The following is a 22,345-nucleotide window of genomic DNA, read 5'->3' as shown; positions in this document are numbered from 1 at the left end:
AGATGTCTAGAATAGGTAAATCTATAGAGACAGAAAGCAGATCAGTGGTTGCCAGGGGCTGGGAGAGAATGACTGCTAAGGGGTATGGGGTTTCCTTTGCAGGGGTGGGGAGAATGAAAATGTTCTGGAACCAGAGAGGGTGGTTGCACAACACTGAATGTAATAAATGTCTCTGAGTTGTTCACTTAACTTTTTTTTTTTAAGTGTTTGGTTTGGTAATCTCTACACCCAACATGGGGCTTGAACTCATAACAACCCTGAGATCAATAGTTGTATATTCTTTAAACTGAGTCAGCCAGGCACCCCTGGATTGTTCACTTTAAAAATAAAATGGTTGAGGGGCACCTGGGTGGCTCAGTCGGTTGAGTGTCTGACTTCAGCTCAGGTCATGATCTCGTGGTTGGTTGGGTTTGAGCCCTGCATCAGGCTCTGTGCTGACAGCTCAAAGCCTGGAGCCTGCTTGGGATTCTGTGTCTCCCTCTCCCTCTGCCCCTCCCCCACTCACACTCTGTCTCTCTCTGTCTCTCAAAAATAAACATTAAAAAAAAAACCTTAAAAAAAATGGCTGGGGCAACTGGGTGGCTCAGTTGATTTGAGTGTCTGACTTTGGCTCAGGTCATGATCTCACAGTTTGTGAGCATTGGGCTCTCTGCTCTCAGTACAGAGCCCCCTTCAGATCCTCTCTCCCCACCTTTTCTGCACCTCCCCCACTCACTCTCAAAAATAAATAAAACATTTTTTAATGCTTATTGTTTATGTTTGAGAGAGAAAGAGAGAGAGAGAATGAGCAAGGTGGGGGGAGGAGCAGAGGGAGAGGGGGACAGAGGATCTGAAGCAGGCTATGAGCTGACAGCGGAGAGCCCGATGCGGGGCTTGAACTCACGAACCATGAGATCATGACCTGAGCCGAAATCGGATGCTCAACTGACTGAGCCACCCAGGTTCCCCACAAAATAAATAAAACATTTAAAAAACAATAAAATAAAATGGTTAATTTTATGCTATGTGAATTTCTCCTTAAAAATGTTATACAAACATTTGATATGTGCGCTTTCATTCTACAAGTCAGATCCAAGTCTTTGGAACTCCAAAGTCCAGGGTGTCCTTGCAAACCCACACTGGAGAATGAAGGAGGGGTGGTATTAATGTAGTGCAGAAAAATAAAACATGTGCCTTAGAATCAGACATGCCTAGGGTCGCCTGGGTGGCTCAGCCGGTTAAGCGTCCAACTCTTGGTTTCAGCTCAGTTCATGATCTCACAGTTGTGGGATCGAGCCCTGCATCGGGCTCTGCACTGGCAGCATACAGCCTGCTTGGGATCCTTTCTCTCCTTCTCTTTCTGCCTTTCTCTCTCTCCCTCCCTCCTTCCCTCCCTCAAAAGTAAATAAATAAACTTAAAAAAAGAAAGAATCAGACATGCCTAAGTGTGGGCCCCTGCTCCCCGCCCTTAGATGGCTGTGTGACCTCAGGCAAGTTACTTCACCTCTCTGAACCCATTTGCTCATCTGTTAAATGCATGATTGATGGGACTATTCACTGAGACCCACAGCTCAGACCCATAAGACATGCAGGCAATGATAGAATTGGGCTGAGTGCAAAGGGGTGGGGGAGGGTCAAGATTCTGAGCCATACAAATTCCAGAAATAATCCCTTCCATTAAAAGATGCCGATGACCCACACATATCCCCCTTTTTCCAATGATCCCTTGCTGGCAGGGCTTGCTCGTCGGTAAAGGTTATTCCTGCAACAGACAGGTTCAAGGCCAATTCAGAGCAGGTTGGGAGCAAAGCAAACACTACAGCCTTATCTTGGAGACATGGTATGGGTATAAAGAGAGAGGCAGTAGGTGGCTTTAGTCCTTTCTCTTGCTCGGCAACTTAACAGGATGAAATTCCTTGTGCTGGCTGCTCTGCTTACAGGTAGGTGAGTCTCCTCAGCTCAGCGCTAAGATCTCACTTCTCTGGAATGGGGGTCACAGGTCACAAGGCCGGCCAGCCTTGGAGGCTTTTTTCGGGGCTCTCTATGGGGCTTAACAGCTCCCATAACAAATTCCCCCACAGTTGGCACCTTTCCAACCTCCAGGTCCAAATTCAGATGACCCTCCTCAGAAGGGCCTACCTGCCCTCTACCATATTGCCTTGGCCTGGGGTCTTCCCAGCACCTACATTTGCCTGCAATTTGTATCTTGTTTCTTGTTGATGCATTCCCTTTTCTTAAAGCTTTAATTTTTTTTTTTTTTCAGTAAACTCTACCAGCACGGGGCTTGAACTCACAACCCTGAGATCAAGACCTGAGCTGAGGGGCTCCTAGGGGGCTCAGTTGGTTAAGCATCTGACTTTGGCTCAGGTCATGATCTCACAGTGCGTGGGTTCAAGCCCCGCATTGGGCTCTGTGCTGACAGCTCAGAGCCTGGACCCTGCTTTGTTTTGGATTCTGTGCCTCCCTCTCTCTCTGCCCCTCCCCCACTGGCACTCTGTGTCTCTCTCTCTCTCTCACACACACACACAAATAAAATAAATATTAAAAAAAAAAAGACCTGAGCTGACATCAAGAGCCGGACACTTAACCGACTGAGCCACCCAGGTGCCCCTCCTTTTTTATCCTCCACCCATATTGAAGTATGGGCTCCATGAGAGCAATGATAGAGCTGTTTGCGCCATTTATTGAATGAATCCATGGAATCAGATATATTGGAATTCAAATCCCACCTCATTCATCCATTCAACACTGATAGATCAGAGCCTCCAAGGTATCAGGCTCTGGGTTGAGACTGAGGACTTCTAGATGGACGCGTTCCCCTCCCCTCCCGCCACACACACACACACAGGCACACACATGAAAATTAGCTTTGTGTAGGTCTGGCCTGTGCAAAGAGCAGAGCTGGCTGGATCAGAGACTGAGAAAACAGGGAAGCAGGCGGGGGGGCGGGGAGGGGGGTCTGGAGATGGGCCAAGGTAGCCAGGCCACTCCTGTCTGTCTGCTGCCAGTGTGGAGGCTGCTCACAGGGGAGCGTGACCAGCTGCCACCCTCCCTTTGCCCTGGGGTATAAGCATATGGAGTGGCTCCAGTGCGCAGGGCAGATCAAGGGAAGAAAGGGCAAGGCATGGGGCAAAAAGATGATACTGGTGGCCACGTGAATGGGACCCCAAAATCATGTAGCGCCCTCTTCAGGGCCCCAAATCTCACAGGGGCTGGCCCTGAAAATGTGAAGGGGTCCTGCCTCCTGAGTCTGCTGTGCCAAGCCTTGTGCCTGGTTTGGGCAGGCACTCAGCTACAAGAAGACTTTTTAAAAACTTATTTAATAGATACTTATTGAGCACCTACTATGTGTCAGACCCTGGGGTACAAAAGCCCTGAGGCCTGTCCTTGACTTTATGGTCCAGTGAGAGGGAGGCATAAATAAATGACAGATACAGACTGCTATAGGTACTGTGAAGCAAACAACATAAAGAAAAGTGGTAGCAGAGGAGCCACTTGGCTTAGGTGGTCAAGAAAGAAGAGGTGGCATTTAAAACAAGATCCTCCAGCCTTTTGAAAAGATGACAGGTCAAGGCGACTGGGTAGCTAGGTTAAGCATCCGACTTCCGCTGGGATCATAATCTCCCAGTTCGTGGGTTCCAGCCCCACATCGGGCTCTGTGCTGACAGCTCAGAGCCTGGAGCCTGCTTCAGATTCTGTGTCTCCCTCCTTCTGTCTTTCCCCCTACCGCACTGTCTCTGTCTCTCTCTCAAAAATAAATAAACATTTGAAAAAAAAAAAAAGATGACAAAGTGTGCCAGTCAGAGGGAATGGCAGGTGTGTGGGCCTTGAGGCAGAAGAGAGCTTGTCCTGTTGAGGATGGAAGGCCACACAGGCCTCTTTATGCTCCTGCCCCATCTCAACCCCGCCACATCCCCACCTAACCCATCCTTTTTTTAAAGTTTATTTATTTTGAGAGAGAAAGAGAGAGCAAGCATGCACATGCACATGAATGGGGGAGGGACAGAGAGAGAATCCCAAGCAGGCTCAGTGCTGTCAGCACAGAGCCCAGCATGGGGCTGAAATTCAGCAACCGTGAGATCATGACCTGAGCTGAAGTCAAGAGATGCTTAATGGACTGAACCACCCAGGCGCCTCCCAACTAACCCATTTTATTTTTTTCTTAATTAAAAAAATTTTTAAAAATGTTTATTTATTATTGAGAGACAGAGCATGGGAGGGGCAGAGAGAGGAGAAGGCACAGAATCTGAAGCAGGCTCCAGGATCTGAGCTGTCAGCACAGAGTCCGACACGGGGCTTGAACCCACAAACTGCAAGATCATGACCTGAGCTGAAGTGGGACACTTAACCCACTGAGCCACCCGGGCGCCCCTCCCACCTAACCCATTTTAGATTCCCCTTACCATGCTCAGAGCCTGGAGCTCTAACAAAGGATCCGATTTCCTTATTTATTTCATTTATTGCTTACTGTTTTTCTACCCTACTAGGGAGCTTTATAAACTCAAAAGCATTGAGCTTTATAAACTCAATGAGGTTACAGATTTTCTATTTGCTCACTGATGTATTTCAGTTCCTACAGCAGTGACTGGCCCATAATTGGTGCTCAATAAATATTTGCTGGATAAATAATGGGACCTCATAGAAAACATATGTTTACACAAAAACTAGTGCACAACTGGTAATAGCAGCACTATTCATGAGAACCAAAAAGTATAAACAACCCAAATGTCTATCAAGTGATAAATGCGGTCTCTCCACACAGTGGAATACTATTCAACTATAAAAGGAATGAAGTATTGATATATGTTATAATGTGGATGAACATCAAAAACATTGTGCTATGGGTGCCTGGGTGGCTCCGTAGGTTAAGTATCAGACTCTTGGTTTCGGCTCAGATTATGATCTCACAGTTTGTGAGTTCAAGCCCGGCTTCCGGGCTATGTGCTGATAGTGCAGAGCCTGCTTGGGATTCTCTTTCTCCCTCTGTCTGTCTCTCCTCTGCTCTCATGCTCTATCTCTCTCAAAATAAATAAACTTTTTTAAAAAAGGACTGGTAAACTTAAAAAAAATTATGCTGTATGATTCCATTTACATGAAGTGTTCATAATAGGAAAATCCATAGAGTTTACTGGTTGCCAGAGGGGAGAGGGGAAAAGGGGAAGGAATGCTAATGGGAACAGGATGTTCTTTTGGGGGTGATGAAAATGTTCTAGATTTAGTGGTGATGGTTCCACAACTCTGTGAATATACTAAAAACCACAGAAATGTACATTTTTAAAACTATTTTTTATTTATTTTTGAGAGTGCGCAAGCGCGCTTGAGAGGGGAGAAAGGCGGGGGTGGGGGGGGGTGGGGGGGTGGGGGGCGACAGAGGATCAGAAGCCGGCGCTGCACTGACAGCAGCTATTCCAGTGCAGGGCTCGAACCCACGAACCCTGAGATCATGACCTAAGTCCAAGTCTGACACTCAACTGACTGAGCCACCCAGGTGCCCATGAAATGTCCATTTTAAGTGTTTAAATGGTGAATTTTGTTATGTGAATTTTATCTCGATAAAAAATATATTTTTTTTTTTACGTTTATTTTTGAGACAGAGAGAGACAGAGCAGAACGGGGGAGGGGCAGACAGAGAGGGAGACACAGAACCGGAAGCAGGCTCCAGACTCTGAGCCATCAGCCCAGAGCCAGACACGGGGCTCGAACTCACGGTCTGTCAGATCGTGACCTGAGCTGAAGTCGGACGCTTAACCGACTGAGCCACCCAGGCGCCCCTCTATAAAAAATATCTTTAAAAAGCTTTATAAAAAGAAAAAATCCTCATTTACATTACCAGGTTTCTGTGTCCAGCTCTCTTCCGAGGAGGCAGCTGGAGGGGTGAAAGGCAGCGTGGGGCCAGAGAGCAGGCAGGAGGCAGTGGGGCCCCTGGGCGCTGGCAGAGCCAGTCAGGATGGATTTAAACTCTGGCTGTGTTTTCTTGCAGTGGGTGCTGCTGAGGGGGGCGTCAGCCCGCGGGCAGTGTGGCAGTTCCGCAACATGATCAAGTGTACGATCCCCGAGAGTGACCCCGTGAGGGATTACAGCGACTACGGCTGCTACTGTGGCCTGGGTGGATCCGGCACGCCTGTGGATGAACTGGACAAGTGAGTGATTGATCGGCAGGGAGAGGGGAGTGCCCGTGCGGTGGGGGGAGGGCACAAGCCAAGGATCTCACGAGGAGGCACAGAAAATGGATTTGCATATTTGCTAAGGGTAACATATTTTAAACTCTTGTATAAACAAAAATGCTCCAAGAGGCCCCTGAATCCAGTGCTCTCGGTTAGGAGCAAAGGCGGAAGGTTGATGTCAAGCAATAGTGGATGCTGCTGCCCTCTAGTGGCAGAATATTGCATCACAAAACACCACAGCGTCGATTGGACTGTCCTCTTCCAGCAGTGGTTAAGACTCTCACTGCATCTTCAGAACACATACGTGATTGTACGATATTCCTGCAACCCATTTTTAAATCGCCTTCAGTAAACACGATAAAAGGACTTACATTTTTCAAGCCACAGGATAAATATCTTCCGGAGCATGTCAGCTAAATCATTCCCCTTGATGAGCCTGCCCTGCTGCCCTGCCCCTGCCTGAGCTCTGTCCTTCCCCCACTCTTTAGGTGTTGCCAGACACACGACCACTGCTACTCACAAGCCAAGAAACTGGACAGCTGTAAATTCCTCCTGGACAACCCCTACACCAAAACCTACTCATACTCATGCTCTGGATCTGAGATCACCTGCAGCGGTAGGTTAACTCCTTTGTGGAAGAAATAATAGTAATGATATCCACCATTTATTGATCGCCTTGGTGCCAAGCTGTGTCTCCTTTAATCCTGGCAACAATCCTATGAGATAGGTATTATTATTATACTTGTTTGACAGATGAGGAAACTGGGCACCCACTGTTTGGGACTTTTTTTTTTTTTTAGCAGTTTCAGAACTTTTGAAATTTTTAAATTAATGTTTATTTTATTTTTGAGAGAGACAGAGTGTGAGCAGAGGAGGGGCAGAGAGGGAGGTAGACATAGAATCCTAAGCAGGCTCCAGACTCTGAGCTGTCAGCACAGAGCCTGTTGCAGGCTCGGACTCATGAACCACGAGATCATGACCTGAGCAGAAGTCGAAGTCAGACACTTAACCGACTGAGCCACCCAGGCGCCCCATTTGGGTTTTTCTGAGGGTTTTTGTTTTTGTTTTTGAGAGACAGAGAGAGAGATAGAATGCGGGAGAGGGGCAGAGAGAGAGGGAGAGAGAGAATCCCAAGTAGGTTCTGCACTGCCAGCACAGAGTCCTACAAGGAGCCTATAGGGGCTCCATGTCACAAATTGTAAATTCATGACCTGAGCCAAAATGAAGAGTCAGATGCTTAACCAACTGAGCCACCCAGACACCCTGGGGTGTCTGGTTTTGAACAGGTTTATATGGCTCCAAGGTCTCTGTTCTTAACTGCCATGCTATATAGCTTCGTTATTTCATGAAAGGAGCTTAGAACTACCATTTATTAGTTTCTTATTACATACCAGGGAGTACGCTGAGCATATATATGTTTTATTAATCCCATTTTACAGGTGAGGAAGCTGAGGCTCAAAAATAGCTACTTGCCCAAAATCACAGAGCTTGTAAGTGGTAGGGCCAGCATTTGAACTCAGTTGTTTCTGATTTCAAAGGTTCTGGTCTTAACCACTAAGTTATGCACAGCTCATGGTGAAATGTGTTCCTTTATGAAGGTGGTTCTGAAGGGCAGACAGTTCAGAGGTGAATAGTATTGTCATGCTAGGCTAGCATTCTGGATTTTCACTACTCTTTTCTATGCACTCACAGACGGGTCCCACTTTCCAAAACTGTACATACATCATTGGAATAACTGTAACTCAAATCCAGAGGGCCAAGAAAAAAGTTACCAGGAATCCCACCATCTTTTTTAAAGCACTGTTAAAGTTTATATTTATTTATTTGTTTATTTGGGGGGGGGGTGGATCCCAAGCATGCTGTCAGCACAGAGCCTGATCTGATGCAGCAACTTGAGATCATGACCTGAGCCGAAATCAAGCATCAGATGCTTAACCGATGGAGTCACTCAAGTGCCCCAGGAATCCCACCATCTTAAGGAATAAATGATTTCATAGCTCTGTGTTCATTTGTGCTTATCCTTGGAATAACGTTTTTATCGTTTTAATCATAGCTAGGCACGTGCCCACCTCAAGTCCTTTGTTCCTTCTGCATGAAACACTTCCCATGTGAAGTCTCATTCCAGGACTTCAAATGTTGCTTTCTCTGTGCAGCCTTCCCTTTTATTTTTTTAATTTACTTATTATTTTTTTTTTAGAGAGAGAATGCAAATAGGAGAGAGGGGCAGAGGGGGAGAAAAAGAATCTTAAGCAGGCTCCATGCTCAGTGCAGAGCCCAAAGCGGGGCTCAGTCCCATGACCCTGGGATCATGACCTCTGCCCCTCTCCCCCACTCACCCTCTCTCTCTCTCTCTCTCTCTCTCTCTTAAAAAAAAAAAGGATCAGAGAGGAACAAAACTTTAATAAGATTATTGAACGTAAGCAGAAGTACATAATTAAATTATAGATAACAAATTTGAAATGCATTTTAAAAGTTATCATTGTTGTTTCTTTTGGCTATAAAAATAAACAAGGCCAAAGTAGTGTAATTTCAAACTCTACAGAAATATATCATGGAAAGTGGAAGGTGCCTATAATCCTGCTACCCAAGATAACTAGTTAGATGCATTGCCCTTCATTTTCCTTTAATAAAATATCTTGGAAACATTTCCACATATAGGTGTACTTAATTGTTTTAAATATCTGTATAATATTCTACTGTAAGAATGTTCTGCAATTTTTATTTTTATTTAAAAAAATTTTCTACATTCATTTATTTTTGAGAGGCAGAGTATAAGTGGGGAGGGGTAGAGAGAGAAGGAGACAAAATCCAAAGCAGGCTCCAGGTTCTGAGCTGTCAGCACAGAGCCTGACTCGGGGCTCAAACTCACAAACCGTGAGATCATTGACCTGAGCTGAAGTCGGACGCTTAACCAACTGAGCCACCCAGGTGCCCCTGTTCTGTAATTTTTTAAATGTGTTTTAAAGTAGAGAAATTTGCTTGCTAAACTTCACTAAGTTTATATGCACAATACTTTGCTGCTTCGAGTATATGTTTTAGTGTTTTCCATATTGTTTATAAATTGCTTGCCTATGTTATCAAAGATCTATAGCTCTGTGGGTTATAAGAGCTCATTTAGGGATGTGAAACAGATAGGACTTTCCTAACAGCATCGATCACACCTAGGATTGCCAGAGTAAACACATGTTGTCCAATTAAATTTGACTTTCAGATAGACAATGAACATTTTTTATTCTACATTCCAAACATTGCAATTTTTTTTTGTTTTTCTGAAATTCTGGTATTTTTATTTGCTTAATCTATCAAACCCAAATTTGTATGAATGTAATGGCCATTATTTATTCCAGTTAATTCTTCCTTCCCTCCAGACTGGACAAAGCAGGATCTACCTTGGCTCAGTCCTCTCCTCTTGCTCTTTTCCAGATGAAAACAAACCCTGTGAGGCCTTCATCTGCAACTGTGACCGCAGTGCTGCCATCTGCTTTTCAAAGGCCCCATATAACAAGGAGCACAAGAACCTGGACACCAAGAAGTACTGTAAGAATTGAGTGTCACCTCTGGAGAGCATCATCTCCACCCACCTCATGCCCTTCACTTTACCCTGTGTCCTCCAATAAAGCACTTTGTTGAAAAGCCTCACGTTTGCATATTGTTTTATCCTCTGTCTATGCAACATGACTAAGTCTCTTCCTAGTTCTTTGTAAGCATCATTAGTTTTAGCCTTGGACGTTGAATGACAGGGATATTTCTAGGAAGTGAACACCGTTAAGACCTGAATAATGATTAGCCACTGATTATTGCCAGATCAAAATATATAATCTATCCTCGTAGGTAAAAACCTACCTCTTTTTCATTACCCCAAGGGCTGAGGGAGAGAGAAAACAAATTCCTTTAGCAATCTTTTCATGAGCATCTGATGGGTACTCATTAAAGGAAATGTAATACGGGAAACACTAGTACAGTGGCTGAGACTGAAATGAATACATAAGGGGCACCTGGGTGGCCCAGGTGGTTAAGCGTTAAATTCTTGATTTGTTTCCGCTCAGGTCATGATCTCGCCATTCAAGGGTTGGAGCCCCACATCGGGCTCCTCGATCACAGTGCAGAGTCTGCTGGGGCTCTCGCTCTCTCTCTCTCTGCCTCTCCCGCAATCCTGCGCGAGCTCTTTCTCTCTCAAAATAAATTAAAAAAAAATAAATGAATACATAAACAAACTTAATTGGGAGCGTTCTGAAGTAGCGATTATATCTCAGCAGCCGCAGTATCATCACAGTGCTTAGCACGTCACACACGTTCATTAAGTAATTGTTCAACGAGGGTACGTCTTGGCGCCAAGGTTTGCAGCAGTCCAGGAAAAACCACGTGGCTCTATTTACCTTTTCAGATCACGTGATCCTGCACCAAACCCACTTTTCCCGCCCCCCCCCGCCCCCCCCCCGAGGGATTTCAGAGTAGGAAATATGATTGGTATCTTGTGGACACGTGGTTCCCCGTTCCTCTCTTTATATTGGTGAAAAGAGGCCCAACCCCCGGCCTACCTCCGCACCTCCCAGGCTCTGGCCTGGCTTCCTCGCGCGTCAGCCGGGGCCAGCGCAGGCGCAGTCGCAGTGGTTAGTAACGGTTGCTCCAGCCGGCGTGCGGGTGAGGTGGCGGGCGACGGCCCCGTGCGCCGCTTCCTGGGTCTTAGGTGCGTTGCTCTCCAGGGTCACAATACGGCCGGAAGGACAGTGGGCGGGCCGAGGGTGAAAAAAGAGCGAACTCACGTGGGTATGACGTTGGGTCCCACCTCCCTGCCTTGCGCGTCCAGGTCTGTGTCTCTCGGCCCCACACACGCCCCTCCTCCCCCAGCCTCCCTGCCAGTTTCCGGTCGGTAGCTCCTCCGGGCTTTTATCCCGGAAAGGGACGAGGGGGCCGGGAAGTTGGGGTGCAGGGAGCCAAACTGGGGCGAGGAGAGAGGCGAGTGGATATTGGGCGAACCAAGGGTTTTTGCACCCGAAGTCCGCACTTGAATCCCCAACCCCCGCTCTCAAGAGGGGGGAATAAAGGTGGAGGGATTTGCAGTTCTGACCTCCCTGCTTTTGCCTCTGTTACCTCCATTTGAAATGCTCCCCCTTTTCCCGCCTGGTGCTTGCCTGTTCATTTTTCCAGGACCTTATTGGGGTCACCTCAAGAAGTTTCTTGAGCCTTGCCCTCCTTCCCTCCCAAAGTACAGTTGCGCAGTTACCCCATTGGGTTTCTAGAGCATTAAAGAAAGAGGGTTCAGAACTGGATGGACGGGATTTGATTACTGGCCTGGTCATGCCAGGTGACCTTGGGCTAGTTACATGAAATCTCCGAGCTTCAGGATCCTCCTCTTTCAAAAGAAATAATAGTGTGCAGATCAGAGGGTTGTGGGAATTGGGTGAGTCAATGCCTTGTAAAATGCTTCCTACAGAAATGCTTATTGTATAGTTACTGTTCATAAATACTATTTTCCCAAGGGGAAGCAAATGGAAGAATACTCTTTATTTTCTTTAGAAAGACGTTATTGTATCAAGCCAGACTTGGCTTCTGTAAATTCTTTTTGAAAGACAGACACACACAAAGGAAATGTGGCTCTGGAGAAGATCCATGGGAGTCTAGTTAAAGGAGTACTCAAATAGGAGACCAAGGTTTAGCCTATTGATAGCAGCTGATAACTGCTTACCATACGTGCCTCCGGTACTGGGCTATGAGCTTCAGATGCATCACTACCTTTTTAAGTTTTCATTAACAACCTAATGAGATAGCTACTAGCATCCTGATTTATAAAGATATTGAAGATTAACCACTTGCCCAAATTCACATAACTAGTAAGCAGCAAAACAGGGATGGAAATCCAAGTCTGTCTATATACTAAGAGTTTCGATTCCATGCTATAATTCCTTTTCTAATAAAAAACCCACTCTCCTTTCTTGGACGAGTTTCTTTTTTTTTTTCTTCATGAACTAGAATTTATGTTTTGTGACATCAAAAATTAAAAAATCTGGATCTCAGAGCACCCATCTTGAATTTCAACAAGGATAATGTATCCGGAATCAACTTTTATATTTGGTGGCAACCTCTGCTATTCCTAGGAGTGGAGTAACTGACTGATCCTGGTTTTAGCACTGAAAGTCCTGCATCCCAGGAAACCCCCTCAATACTGGGCGATATGGGACAGTTGGTCACCCTGCTTAGAGGAGTGTTGAATTTCCTAATGGTCCTTAAAGCGATCCTCTCAGGAAAAGTCTGACATTCACTGAAGACTGATTCTTATGCATGGCCAAGCACTTCTTGTGGGGTTAACTCTTAGTAAGCAAATGTGTTACAAGATATTTCGCATAGCGCTTGGGATATAGTGTGCTTAATAAATTCTATTATTTAAGAGAGAGGTGAGTGAAAGAGAGGACCTAGGCTGGCCGACTCCATTTTGTTCTGTGTCCTCCATCTTGAGTGACTGTCCCCGACATGGCCCCCTTTCCAGGAAAACTGCAGAAAGAAATTCCCGCTCAAACTTCAGACCACGCCTCCTTGAGTAACTTCCCGCTCACCCGTTCAAACTTCCCGTTCAAACCATGCCCGGCAACCTGCGCTTCAGGACTCTGAACCTTCCCCAGCCAATCGGCTAAGGGCATGACCATTACCCCCACCAACTGTCCCTAGATCCCTATAAAACCTTTGTGCTTTTTGAAACTCGTGCTCTCTCTCTGGCATCTCATCGCTGCGTCGGTGCAGGTAGGGGATTGAGCTCGAGCTAGCTCAAATAAAGGCTCTTAGCTTTTGCATCGGACTCGGCTCCCTGGTGGTCTTTGGGGATCACGAATTCTGGGCATAACATTTGGGGGCTCATCCGGGGTCCCCAAGACCCCCGAGGGGCCCCCGACCCAGAGAGCCTGACTGGCCACGGTTAGTGACTGTTCATTCCCTGTCTCTTCTGTGTGAACTCATTTCTGAAATTCTGGTAGTGCCCGGCGCGGTCTAAGTGGACACATGGGAGGACCACGGGCCGGGAGTTTCGGAAGACGTTCCGATACTCCCTTCTGGAGGGACGTGGATTCCCCTCAAAGATCTGAGATGAGGCGGGTCACTCCCGCCAGTCAGTGTGAGGCCGTCGTCTAGCTTTCAGTTTTGCTTCCACGGAGTTGGAAGACTTTCTAGGGGCTCTCTGTTTGTCTGTTTCTGTGTTTCTCTGTTTTGTTCTGTGGACTTACTGGACGGACGTTATGGGACAGACTCAGACAACTCCTCTACTGATCACTTTAAGGATGTCAGGGGAAGAGCTAACAACCTCAGTGTGGAAGTCCGAAAGCATCGGTGGCAGGTTTTTTGTTCTAGCGAGTGGCCAGCTTTCAATGTCGGATGGCCGCCAGAGGGAATCTTCTACCTCCCTACCATCCACCGAGTCAGGGGTATCATCTCTTGGCCTAAGACGGGCCATCCTGATCAGCTCCCTTTCATTATCACTTGGCAGGACCTTGTAGAAGACCCACCCTCTTGGCTTAAGCCCTTCCTAGCTCCACGCCCTCCGGAGCCGAAACCCATTCTTGCTTTGCAGGGGACAGAGAAGAAGGAGAACAAGAAAAGTCTTACCCAGCCTTCAGTACCCTTCTACCGTGTCCTACAAGGGGGGGACTGAAGAAGAATTAATTTTTCCTCCCCCGTATAACCCCCCTAGGATGCTGGAGGAACACCATCCTCCCCCTCCGGGGGAGGCAGACACTGTTCCAAGAGCGGGAGGCGGAAATGCTCCAGTGGGAAGCCCGCCCTTTACCAGACAAAGGGCTCAGAGGGAGCAATCCGACTCCACTACTCTGCCCCTGCGAGCCACCAGACCCCCAGACGCGGAGGGGAATCAGCCCCATCACTATTGGCCTTTCGCCACTAGTGACCTCTATAATTGGAAAGCTCAGAATCCTAAGTTTTCTGAGAAACCGGCAGGGCTTATTGATTTATTAGACTCTGTTCTTTTTACTCATCAGCCCACGTGGGACAATTGCCAGCAGCTTTTGCAGGTGCTGTTTACGACTGAGGAGAGAGAAAGAATCCTCAATGAGGCCCGAAAACTAGTTCCAGGCGCAGACGGGAATCCCACCACCAACCAGGCTCAGATAGATGCCTCCTTCCCCTTAACTCGGCCCAAGTGGGATTTCAACACGACAGAAGGTAAGGAGAGGCTCCGGGTCTACCGCCAGACTCTAATGGGGGGTCTCCGAATGGCTGCTAGGAAGCCAACCAATTTGGCCAAGGTAGGAAATGTGCAACAGGAAAAAGATGAATCTCCGGCTGCCTTTTTAGAATGGATCATGGAGGCATTCCATACCTATACCCCCATGGATCCAGAGGCTCCGGAAAGCAAGGCAGCTGTTATCATGGCCTTTGTAAACCAATCGGCCATAGACATTAGAAGAGAATTACAGAAAATAGATAGACTAGGAGAAAAAAAGTCTGCAGGATTTACTGGTGGTAACCAAAAAGGTATATAATAACCGGGAGCCTCCTGAGGATAAGCAGGCTCATGCCATGGCGGCTGCCAGCAGTAAGCAGACTCGAGACTTGGCCAGAATACTACTAGCTACCACTGCTGACTCCCCCGAGGAATGAGACCGCTGTCTCCGGCAGCTGGCAGACGACTCAAGAGGAGGTAAAGGAACCACCAAGGTGGGGAAGCAGGGGCTGCAGAAAGATCAGTGCGCATACTGCAAGGAGATAGGGCATTGGGCCCAAGATTGTCTGAAAAAGGCCAGTGGGAAGGGAAGCAAGACTGATCGAGTAAAAGTCTTAAGAGCTAGATGAACTGAGTGATTAGGGCAGTTGGGGTTCGGACCCTCTCCCTGAGCCCAGGGTAACTCTTAAAGTAGAGGGGACCCCTGTTGATTTCCTTGTTGACACTGGAGCGCAACATTCGGTCCTCCGCACCCCACAAGGAAAACTAGCCAGCAAGAAGTCCTGGGTACAAGGGGCAACTGGTATGAGCCAGTATTCATGGACTACCCGAAGAACGGTAGATTTGGGGACGGGCCGGGTATCCCACTCCTTTATGGTAATACCAGAATGCCCCCACCCGCTGTTAGGATGGGACTTACTGACCCGATTGGAGCTCAGATAACTTTCAGACAAGGGGGGGCCTCGGGTCACCGATGGCAAGGGCCACCCCATTCAGGTCCTGACCATGAAACTAGAGGATAAATACTGCCTCCACCAGGAGGCGCTCCCGAGAGAGAATAATATAGACAGATGGCTACAAGAATTCCCCTCGGTTTGGGCAGAGACGGGGGCGGGGATAGGACTAGCCACTCACAGGACCCTGGTCCTGGTAGAGCTCAAGCCAGGAGAAGGTCCGGTAAGGATCAAACAATACCCCATGTCTCAGGAGGCCCGGAAGGGGATCCAGCCACACATCTGGAGACTACAAAGCCTAGGGGTACTAGTTCCTTGCCAGTCTGCCTGGAACACCCCCCTACTGCCGGTCAAAAAGCGTCACACAAATGACTATCCACGTACAAGGTACAAGACCAGGTACAAGACCTCCAGGTAGTAAATAAGAGGGTCACGGACATACACCCAACTGTTCCCAACCCATATAGTCTCTTGAGCTCCTTGGCGCCCTCCAGGGTCTGGTATACTGTACTAGATTTAAAGGACGCCTTCTTCTTGGCGTCTGCCGCTGGCACCCCAAAGCCAACCCTTGTTCGCCTTCGAGTGGCATGATGCGGAGGAGGGCTACAGCGGGCAACTCACCTGGATATGGCTGCCTCAGGGGTTCAAAAATTCGCCCACCATCTTCGACGAGGCACTACACAAGGACCTGGACACGACTACAGAAAGGAGCACCCTGGCCTCACCCTCCTACAGTACGTAGATGACATCCTGATTGCTGCCGACACGGCCGAGGACTGTGAGCAAGGGACCCAGGACCTGCTGGCTACCCTGGGGGCCTTGGGGTACCAGGCATCCGTGAAGGAGGCTCAGATATGCAGGGAGAGGGTAAGTTACCTGGGATACATCCTGGAGGGCGGGCAGCGGCAGTTATCAGATGCCAGAAAAGAAACTGTCCTGAAGATCCCTACTCCCACCTCCCGAAGGGAAGTAAGGGAATTCCTAGGATCGGCCGGCTACTGTTGCCTCTGGGTTCCGGGTTTTGCTGAGATCGCCAGGCCCCTATATGAAGCTACCAAAGAGGGGAAAACATTTGAATGGACTGAAAAAGAAGAAACTGCCTTTAATCAGTTAAAAAAGGCCCTCCTAAGTGCCCCAGCCCTGGGCCTGCCAGACATTATGAAGCCCATCCACCTCTTTGTAGACGAACACAAGGAAATAGCAAAAGGGGTTCTAACTCAAGCCTTAGGCCCCTGGAACTGCCCGGTGGCTTACCTGTCCAAGAAGCTAGACCCAGTGGCTGCTGGCTGGCCGCCATGCCTAAGAATTATTGTGGCAACAGCACTCCTAGTCAAGGACGCAGACAAACTGACCCTACGACAGGAGATCTGGATCACGACCCCACACACCATTGAAGGGGTCCTGAAACAGCCTCCTGATAGATGGATGAGCAACACATGTATGGCTCATTACCAGAGCCTCCTACTCAACCCTCCACAGGTGCGGTTCCACCCCAGTGTGGCCCTCAATCCTGCAACCCTGCTGCCCGACCCTGACCTAGATGCTCCACTACATGACTGTGCGGGGATCCTGGAGCAAGTACATGGATTCTGGACGGATCTGACCGACCGGCCCCTCCCCGATGCTGAGGCTACTTGGTTCACTGATGGCAGCAGCTTTGTGCAGGACGGACGCAGGTATGTGGGTGCAGTGGTTGTCACCGAAACGGACACCGTATGGGCAGAGGCTCTACCCTCCGGAACGCCAGACCAGCGAGCAGAGCTCATCGCCCTCACCAAGGCACTGACGCTGGGAGCTGAAAAATGGCTTAACATCTACACAGACAGCTGTTATGTGTTTGCCACAGCTGATATTCATGGGGCAATTTATCAGGAGAGGGGGTTACTGACGGCAGAAGGATGGACTATAAAAAATAAGCAGGAGATACTTGACCTGCTTACGGCCTTATGGCTTCCTGCCAAGCTGGCCATTATCCACGGCCAAGGGCACCAGAAAACTGATAACCCAGTAGCTAGAGGTAATCGAAAGGCTGACCAGGCAGCCAAGGCAGTAGCCCTTACTTCAGTCCCCACCATGACCATACAACTCCCGGACCCGGGAGACCCAGTTTTACCAGACCAGCCCAAATACTCCCAGGAGGAGTTACAGTGGATCAAGAAACTCCCCATGGCCCAGGAGATAAAGGGATGGTGGTATACACCTAACAAGGAGCTCGTGCTGCCAGGCTGGCTCAGAGTCTCACTATTAGAGCACATGCATCGGTCTACTCACATGGGGGCCTGAAAATTAAAAGACTTAATCCGACATGCCAGAATCAAGAATCACCAACAGGACACCAAAATAGAGCAAGTTGTATCTGCCTGCAAGACCTGCCAACTCACCAATGCGAGAGCCACATCAAATAAAAAAGGAACCAGGCTCAGAGGCACCAGACCGGGAGCCCAATGGGAGGTCGACTTCACTGAAGTTAAACCAGGAAAGTATGGTTATAAATATCTTTTAGTATTTACAGACACCTTCTCTGGCTGGGTGGAGGCATACCCAACCAAGCATGAAACAGCTCAGATGGTAGCTAAGAAGCTACTAGAAGACATCTTACCCAGGTATGGTTTTCCTGCCATGGTAGGATCAGACAGTGGACCAGCTTTTATCTCGCAGGTAATGCAGGCAGTAGCCAAGGCTGTGGGGGCAAACTAGAAATTACATTGTGCTTATAGGCCCCAGAGCTCAGGACAGGTAGAAAGAATGAATAGAACCCTAAAAGGGACCCTTACCAAATTAACCATGGAGACTGGCAGGGACTGGGTGACTCTCCTACCGAATGCCCTTTACCGGGTTAGGAACACTCCTTACACCCTGGGTTTTACTCCCTACGAGATCATGTGTGGCAGGCCACCCCCTATTATTCCCAACCTTCGAGCTGAACTTCTTGCTGAGTTTAAAGATCAAGAACTTTTTCTTTCCTTGAGAGGGTTCCAGAGGGCGCACGAGGACATTTGGCTGCGCCTCCATGCCATCTACAAGGCCGGCCCAACCCCGACACCTCATCAGTACAGGCCGGGAGACTGGGTCTACGTCAAGAGGCACCGCCAAGAGACCCTCGAGCCGTGCTGGGAGGGACCCTACATCGTGGTGCTGACAACCCCCACTGCTCTCAAAGTAGACGGCATTGCAACCTGGGTCCATCACACCCACGTTTGGCCAGCGGACCCCTGCTCAATCCGGAAGGACTTTGTCACGCAATGGGCTGTCAATCGAGACCAACACAACCTGCTCAAGTTCAAGCTACAGCGCATTCGACCCACCTAATATTGGTAACTCTGTTAGCTCTGCTTGTCACTGCTCATGCTGTTGAGAGTCCCTACGTCCCCCAAAACATCACCTGGCAGATCATAGACACCAGCTCGGGGACAATACTTAATCAGACTTCCCAGAGCCACTCCAGGGACACTTGGTTCCCAGAACTTTGCGTAGACCTCCAAACTCTGCTCCCCTTGTCACCATATGCCCCCGGATTCCATGCACAGAACCTTTATTTCTATGTCTGCCCCAGCCACTCTCGCTCGAGCACATGTGGGGACGCGGCTGACTACTTTTGCGCCTCCTGGTCATGTGTCTCAACAGGGCACATCTGGTGGACCCCACCACGCACCGGAGATCTCATCGTGGTAAAGCGGCCCAGTGGCCCCCGACCGCCATATGCCTGGGGGCGCGGTAATCCCATAGTTATATCCTTTACAAGCCAAGGTAAAAAAACAACAGGATGGGAGAGTGGAAAAACCTGGGGACTCAGGATATACGACTGGGTTAGGCTGGGAGCCAAGGACAAGGGAACGTTATTTACCCTCCGAATGCAAGCAACTCCCCTTGCCCAGCAGTCCCCCACGGCGGTAGGACCCAACTAGTTACCTGACCTGCCCCCGCCCGGATGGCCACGCCCAGAAACACCCAGGCCCCGGCCACACGGTCCTCCACATCCCCTGTCCCTACTGGAGTGTCATCCGCATCTCCTGCCCCGGGTCACAACTTACTACCTGATACAGATCCCCTGTGGAGCACGGTTGTCAGAGCATACCAGGTACTAAACACTTCTAGGCCCGGCCTGACCAAGTCCTGTTGGCTCTGTCTAGATGTCCGGCTCCCATATTACGAAGGTATTGCCATTAAAGGCAATTATACAACAGCCTCCAACTCTAGCTCCTGCAGATGGCAGCAGGCTACTGCAAGACTAACCCTCCAGGCAGTAACAGGGCAGGGCACTTGCAAAGGCCACGTGCCCCCTGGGCAGTCACATCTCTGTAGTGAAACCCTAACAGTCCCCAGGGAGACAGTGTATCTACTTCCCCCCAAAAATGCATGATGGGCCTGTTCCAGCGGCCTCGCTCCCTGCGTCCACTCCCAAGTCCTTAACTCCTCGAAGGAAGGCTTCTGCGTACTCGTGCAGTTGATCCCCAAGCTGGTGTACCATTCGGGGGAAGAAATATTTAACAGGTTAGGCTCTACTAACTCCCGAAGTAAAAGAGAGCCCATTACAACCCTAACTCTGGCTGCGCTCTTGGGACTGGGGTTAGTGGAGGTAGGGACCGGAATATCCTCACTCGTCATCCAGGACAAAAACTACAGAACCCTAAGGGCAGCCATTGACTTAGACATAGAAAGAATTGAGAAATCAATTTCTCATTTACAGAAATCCCTTACTTCCTTATCAGAAGTAGTACTCCAAAACAGAAGGGGATTAGACTTATTATTCATGCAGCAAGGAGGACTATGTGCAGCCCTAGGGGAAGAATGTTGCTTCTATGTTGATCACTTGGGGGTCGTAAAAGAATCTATGGCCCTCACAAGGGAAGGGCTGCAAAAACGAAAGTTAGAGAGAGAACAATCTCAGTCCTGGTACGAGTCTTTGTTCAACTGGTCTCCCTAGTTAACTACCCTCATCTCGGCCCTTGCCGGACCCCTCGCCATCCTGCTCCTACTAGTAACCCTCGGACCCTCTATCATCAACAGGCTGGTCCAGTTTGTCAGGGACCACGTGGGGGCTGTCCAACTAATGGTCCTCCGTGCTCAGTACAAGCCCTAATAACAGAAGAGGACAAAATAGAAATGCAGCCGGTCCCATGATTGGGTCCGTAAGCTACATGACAAGGGGGGAATGAAAGAGCGGACCTAAGCCGGCCGACTCCATTTTGTTCTGTGTCCTCCATCTTGAGTGACTATGTCCCCCACATGGCCCCCTTTCTGGGGGAAAACCGCAGAAAGAAATTCCCGCTCAAACCTTAGACCACACCTCCTCCCCTTGAGTAACTTCCCGCTCACCCTTCAAACTTCCCGTTCAAACCACGCCCGGCAACCTGCGCATCAGGACTCTGAACCTTCCCCAGCCAATCGGCTAAGGACACGACCATCACCCCACCAACTGCCCTTAGATCCCTATAAAACCTTTGTGCTTTTGAAACTCGCACTCTCTCTCTGGCATCTCACCGCTGCGTCGGTGCAGGTAGGGGATTGAGCTCTAGCTAGCTCGAATAAAGGCTCTTTGCTTTTGCATCGGACTTGGCTCTCTGGTGGTCTTTGGGGATCACGAATTCTGGGCATAACAGTGAGAGACACTCAATTTACGACAGTATAAAAGAAATATGAGTTCCTGGGAAGGAGGCTTCAAGTGTAATGTACTTGTTTGCCTTTGTGACTTCTATTTCCTAAAACTGATAGCAGAGCCATGGAAGCATTTGAGGAAAGTCATGCCCAAAGCTGGGCTTATGTGGTCAGAAGCCTATAACCAGGGTGGTGACAAACTGAAAGCACCCACCAGTTGGTTTGTTATTCCAACAGAGGACACTTATGGTGGATTAGGACTGCCATGCTGGTAAAAAGCAAAAGATGGAAAGTGAAGAGACATGAGAAGCATCAGCTTCAGGAAATGCCAAGTTCCTCTTGGGACAAATTTTTGGGGAAGAATTCCAGCTCAGGAAGAACTATGAACAAAATGAACATTCCTAAGGTCCTGAAGACTTGGTTTCATGAATTGTGTCAGCATTAGGTGATGGAAAGAGCCTGCCTTCCTCCCTAGCAACCTTACTACTGGACTTTAACCATTCCTGGTCTCCTTGGCCGGTTGTGCTGCTGGCTTCTACTTCAGGCTGACTTCTAACCATAATCTTCAGATAGATAAGAAGCTGTTGTTTAAGAAGAAAAGAACTGGGAGGAAAGTCTCGGATTCTAGTCCTGGCTCTGAAAATATGCTGTATGGCCTTAGGTTCCTCCAAAATAAAAATGAGGAGGGATGGACTTAATTTGCTCTCATTCTGCCATTCCGTGCATGAATCTGGCCATTTTCTGGTAGAGAATAAGAATGGGGGAACAGCACATTCTCTGTGAGCCACTTGAAGCCAAGAGGTTGTATCTTTGTAGCCTTAGTACCTTACTGCTGTTATTAACCATTGACAAAATTGTGGTGAGAATGGCTTGAGATTCAAAAGACCCAGATTTGAATACAATTATTGGTGCTGACTTGGTAACTGAGCACATCTGATCCCTAGCACCTTAGGATCTTCATCTGCAAAAAAGCTGGAATGAGATTTACAACAACCTTACACCTCTTCAGAATTAATGACTGTGGGAAAACAGAGTTGTGCACATGAAAAGAACTCTGTTGGTTTCAAGCTCTTGGATTATCCCAGGTAACTATAATTTACTTCCTAGGTAGGTGCAGGATGACCATGTATTGCTTGCCCTAATTTTAGACAAAAGACTATCCAGAATAGGCTGTGATTCTTTCATCCGCTTCACTTTTGATGAGATTGTGCTGAAAGCTTTAGCCTGGTACAATGATTCTTTCGGGCTAACACAATAATCAAACAAGGCTTACTGCCTTGCTCAGCAGAAACAAATCAGCTTAAGAGCCCACTTGGGAATTCAGTTTCCTCTCTACACATCAGGTTTGAGGCAAGTGTCTCATCTGGCAGCTGAAATCCAGCAGAAATCTTTAAAGAACCATGTCATAAAGCCTCATTCTCTTTTAGCTGATTAAAAAAAAGAATATAGGGGCGCCTGAGTGGCTCAGTTGGTTGTGTCAGACTTTGGCT

At 48.3% G+C, this 22,345-nt stretch overlaps 3 protein-coding genes and 1 long non-coding RNA gene across 4 annotated transcripts; 3 read left to right on the top strand and 1 right to left on the bottom strand.

Annotated features, from left to right (window-relative positions):
* Nucleotides 1-1,794: 1,794 nt before the first annotated feature.
* On the top strand, nucleotides 1,795-9,779 carry PLA2G1B (phospholipase A2 group IB). Its single transcript, XM_019467286.2, has 4 exons — nucleotides 1,795-1,919; nucleotides 5,960-6,119; nucleotides 6,632-6,759; nucleotides 9,567-9,779. Exons 1-4 carry the CDS (start codon nucleotides 1,886-1,888, stop codon nucleotides 9,689-9,691), a joined length of 447 nt encoding a protein of 148 aa, XP_019322831.2. The 5' UTR covers nucleotides 1,795-1,885; the 3' UTR covers nucleotides 9,692-9,779.
* On the bottom strand, nucleotides 9,665-10,796 carry LOC109277543 (uncharacterized). The gene is made up of 2 exons (XR_002085197.2): nucleotides 10,682-10,796; nucleotides 9,665-10,538 (listed from the first exon to the last, which is right to left on the bottom strand). It is a non-coding gene; the product is annotated as an uncharacterized LOC109277543 (long non-coding RNA).
* A 53-nt stretch (nucleotides 10,797-10,849) lies between these two features.
* On the top strand, nucleotides 10,850-15,340 carry LOC128777008 (uncharacterized). Its single transcript, XM_053902102.1, has 2 exons — nucleotides 10,850-10,950; nucleotides 13,699-15,340. The coding sequence occupies exons 1-2, from the start codon at nucleotides 10,913-10,915 to the stop codon at nucleotides 14,624-14,626; spliced, it is 966 nt and encodes a 321-aa protein (XP_053758077.1). The 5' UTR covers nucleotides 10,850-10,912; the 3' UTR covers nucleotides 14,627-15,340.
* Nucleotides 15,341-15,421: 81 nt separating this feature from the next.
* On the top strand, nucleotides 15,422-20,812 carry LOC128777007 (uncharacterized). The gene is made up of 2 exons (XM_053902101.1): nucleotides 15,422-17,740; nucleotides 17,851-20,812. The coding sequence occupies exon 1, from the start codon at nucleotides 15,888-15,890 to the stop codon at nucleotides 17,541-17,543; it is 1,656 nt and encodes a 551-aa protein (XP_053758076.1). The 5' UTR covers nucleotides 15,422-15,887; the 3' UTR covers nucleotides 17,544-17,740; nucleotides 17,851-20,812.
* The last annotated feature ends 1,533 nt before the right edge of the window (nucleotides 20,813-22,345 follow it).

Source organism: Panthera pardus, unplaced genomic scaffold (genome assembly GCF_024362965.1).
Source record: "Panthera pardus isolate Hobbes unplaced genomic scaffold, ASM2436296v1 HiC_scaffold_15, whole genome shotgun sequence".
Taxonomy (NCBI): domain Eukaryota; kingdom Metazoa; phylum Chordata; class Mammalia; order Carnivora; family Felidae; genus Panthera; species Panthera pardus.
Note: the sequence above shows the minus strand (reverse complement) of the source record. Positions and strands in the feature narration are given on the sequence as shown.

Excerpts from the sequence above, each read along its gene's own strand:
- PLA2G1B (XM_019467286.2), top strand. The coding sequence starts at position 1,886 with ATGAAATTCCTTGTGCTGGCTGCTCTGCTTACAG. Across the intron at positions 1,920-5,959 it reads GCTGGCTGCTCTGCTTACAG|TGGGTGCTGCTGAGGGGGGC; the intron begins GTAGGTGAGTCT and ends GTTTTCTTGCAG. Across the intron at positions 6,120-6,631 it reads CCTGTGGATGAACTGGACAA|GTGTTGCCAGACACACGACC; the intron begins GTGAGTGATTGA and ends CCCACTCTTTAG.
- LOC128777008 (XM_053902102.1), top strand. The coding sequence starts at position 10,913 with ATGACGTTGGGTCCCACCTCCCTGCCTTGCGCGTCCAG. Across the intron at positions 10,951-13,698 it reads TCCCTGCCTTGCGCGTCCAG|GGGACAGAGAAGAAGGAGAA; the intron begins GTCTGTGTCTCT and ends CTTGCTTTGCAG.
- LOC128777007 (XM_053902101.1), top strand. The coding sequence starts at position 15,888 with ATGGCTGCCTCAGGGGTTCAAAAATTCGCCCACCATCTTCGACGAGGC.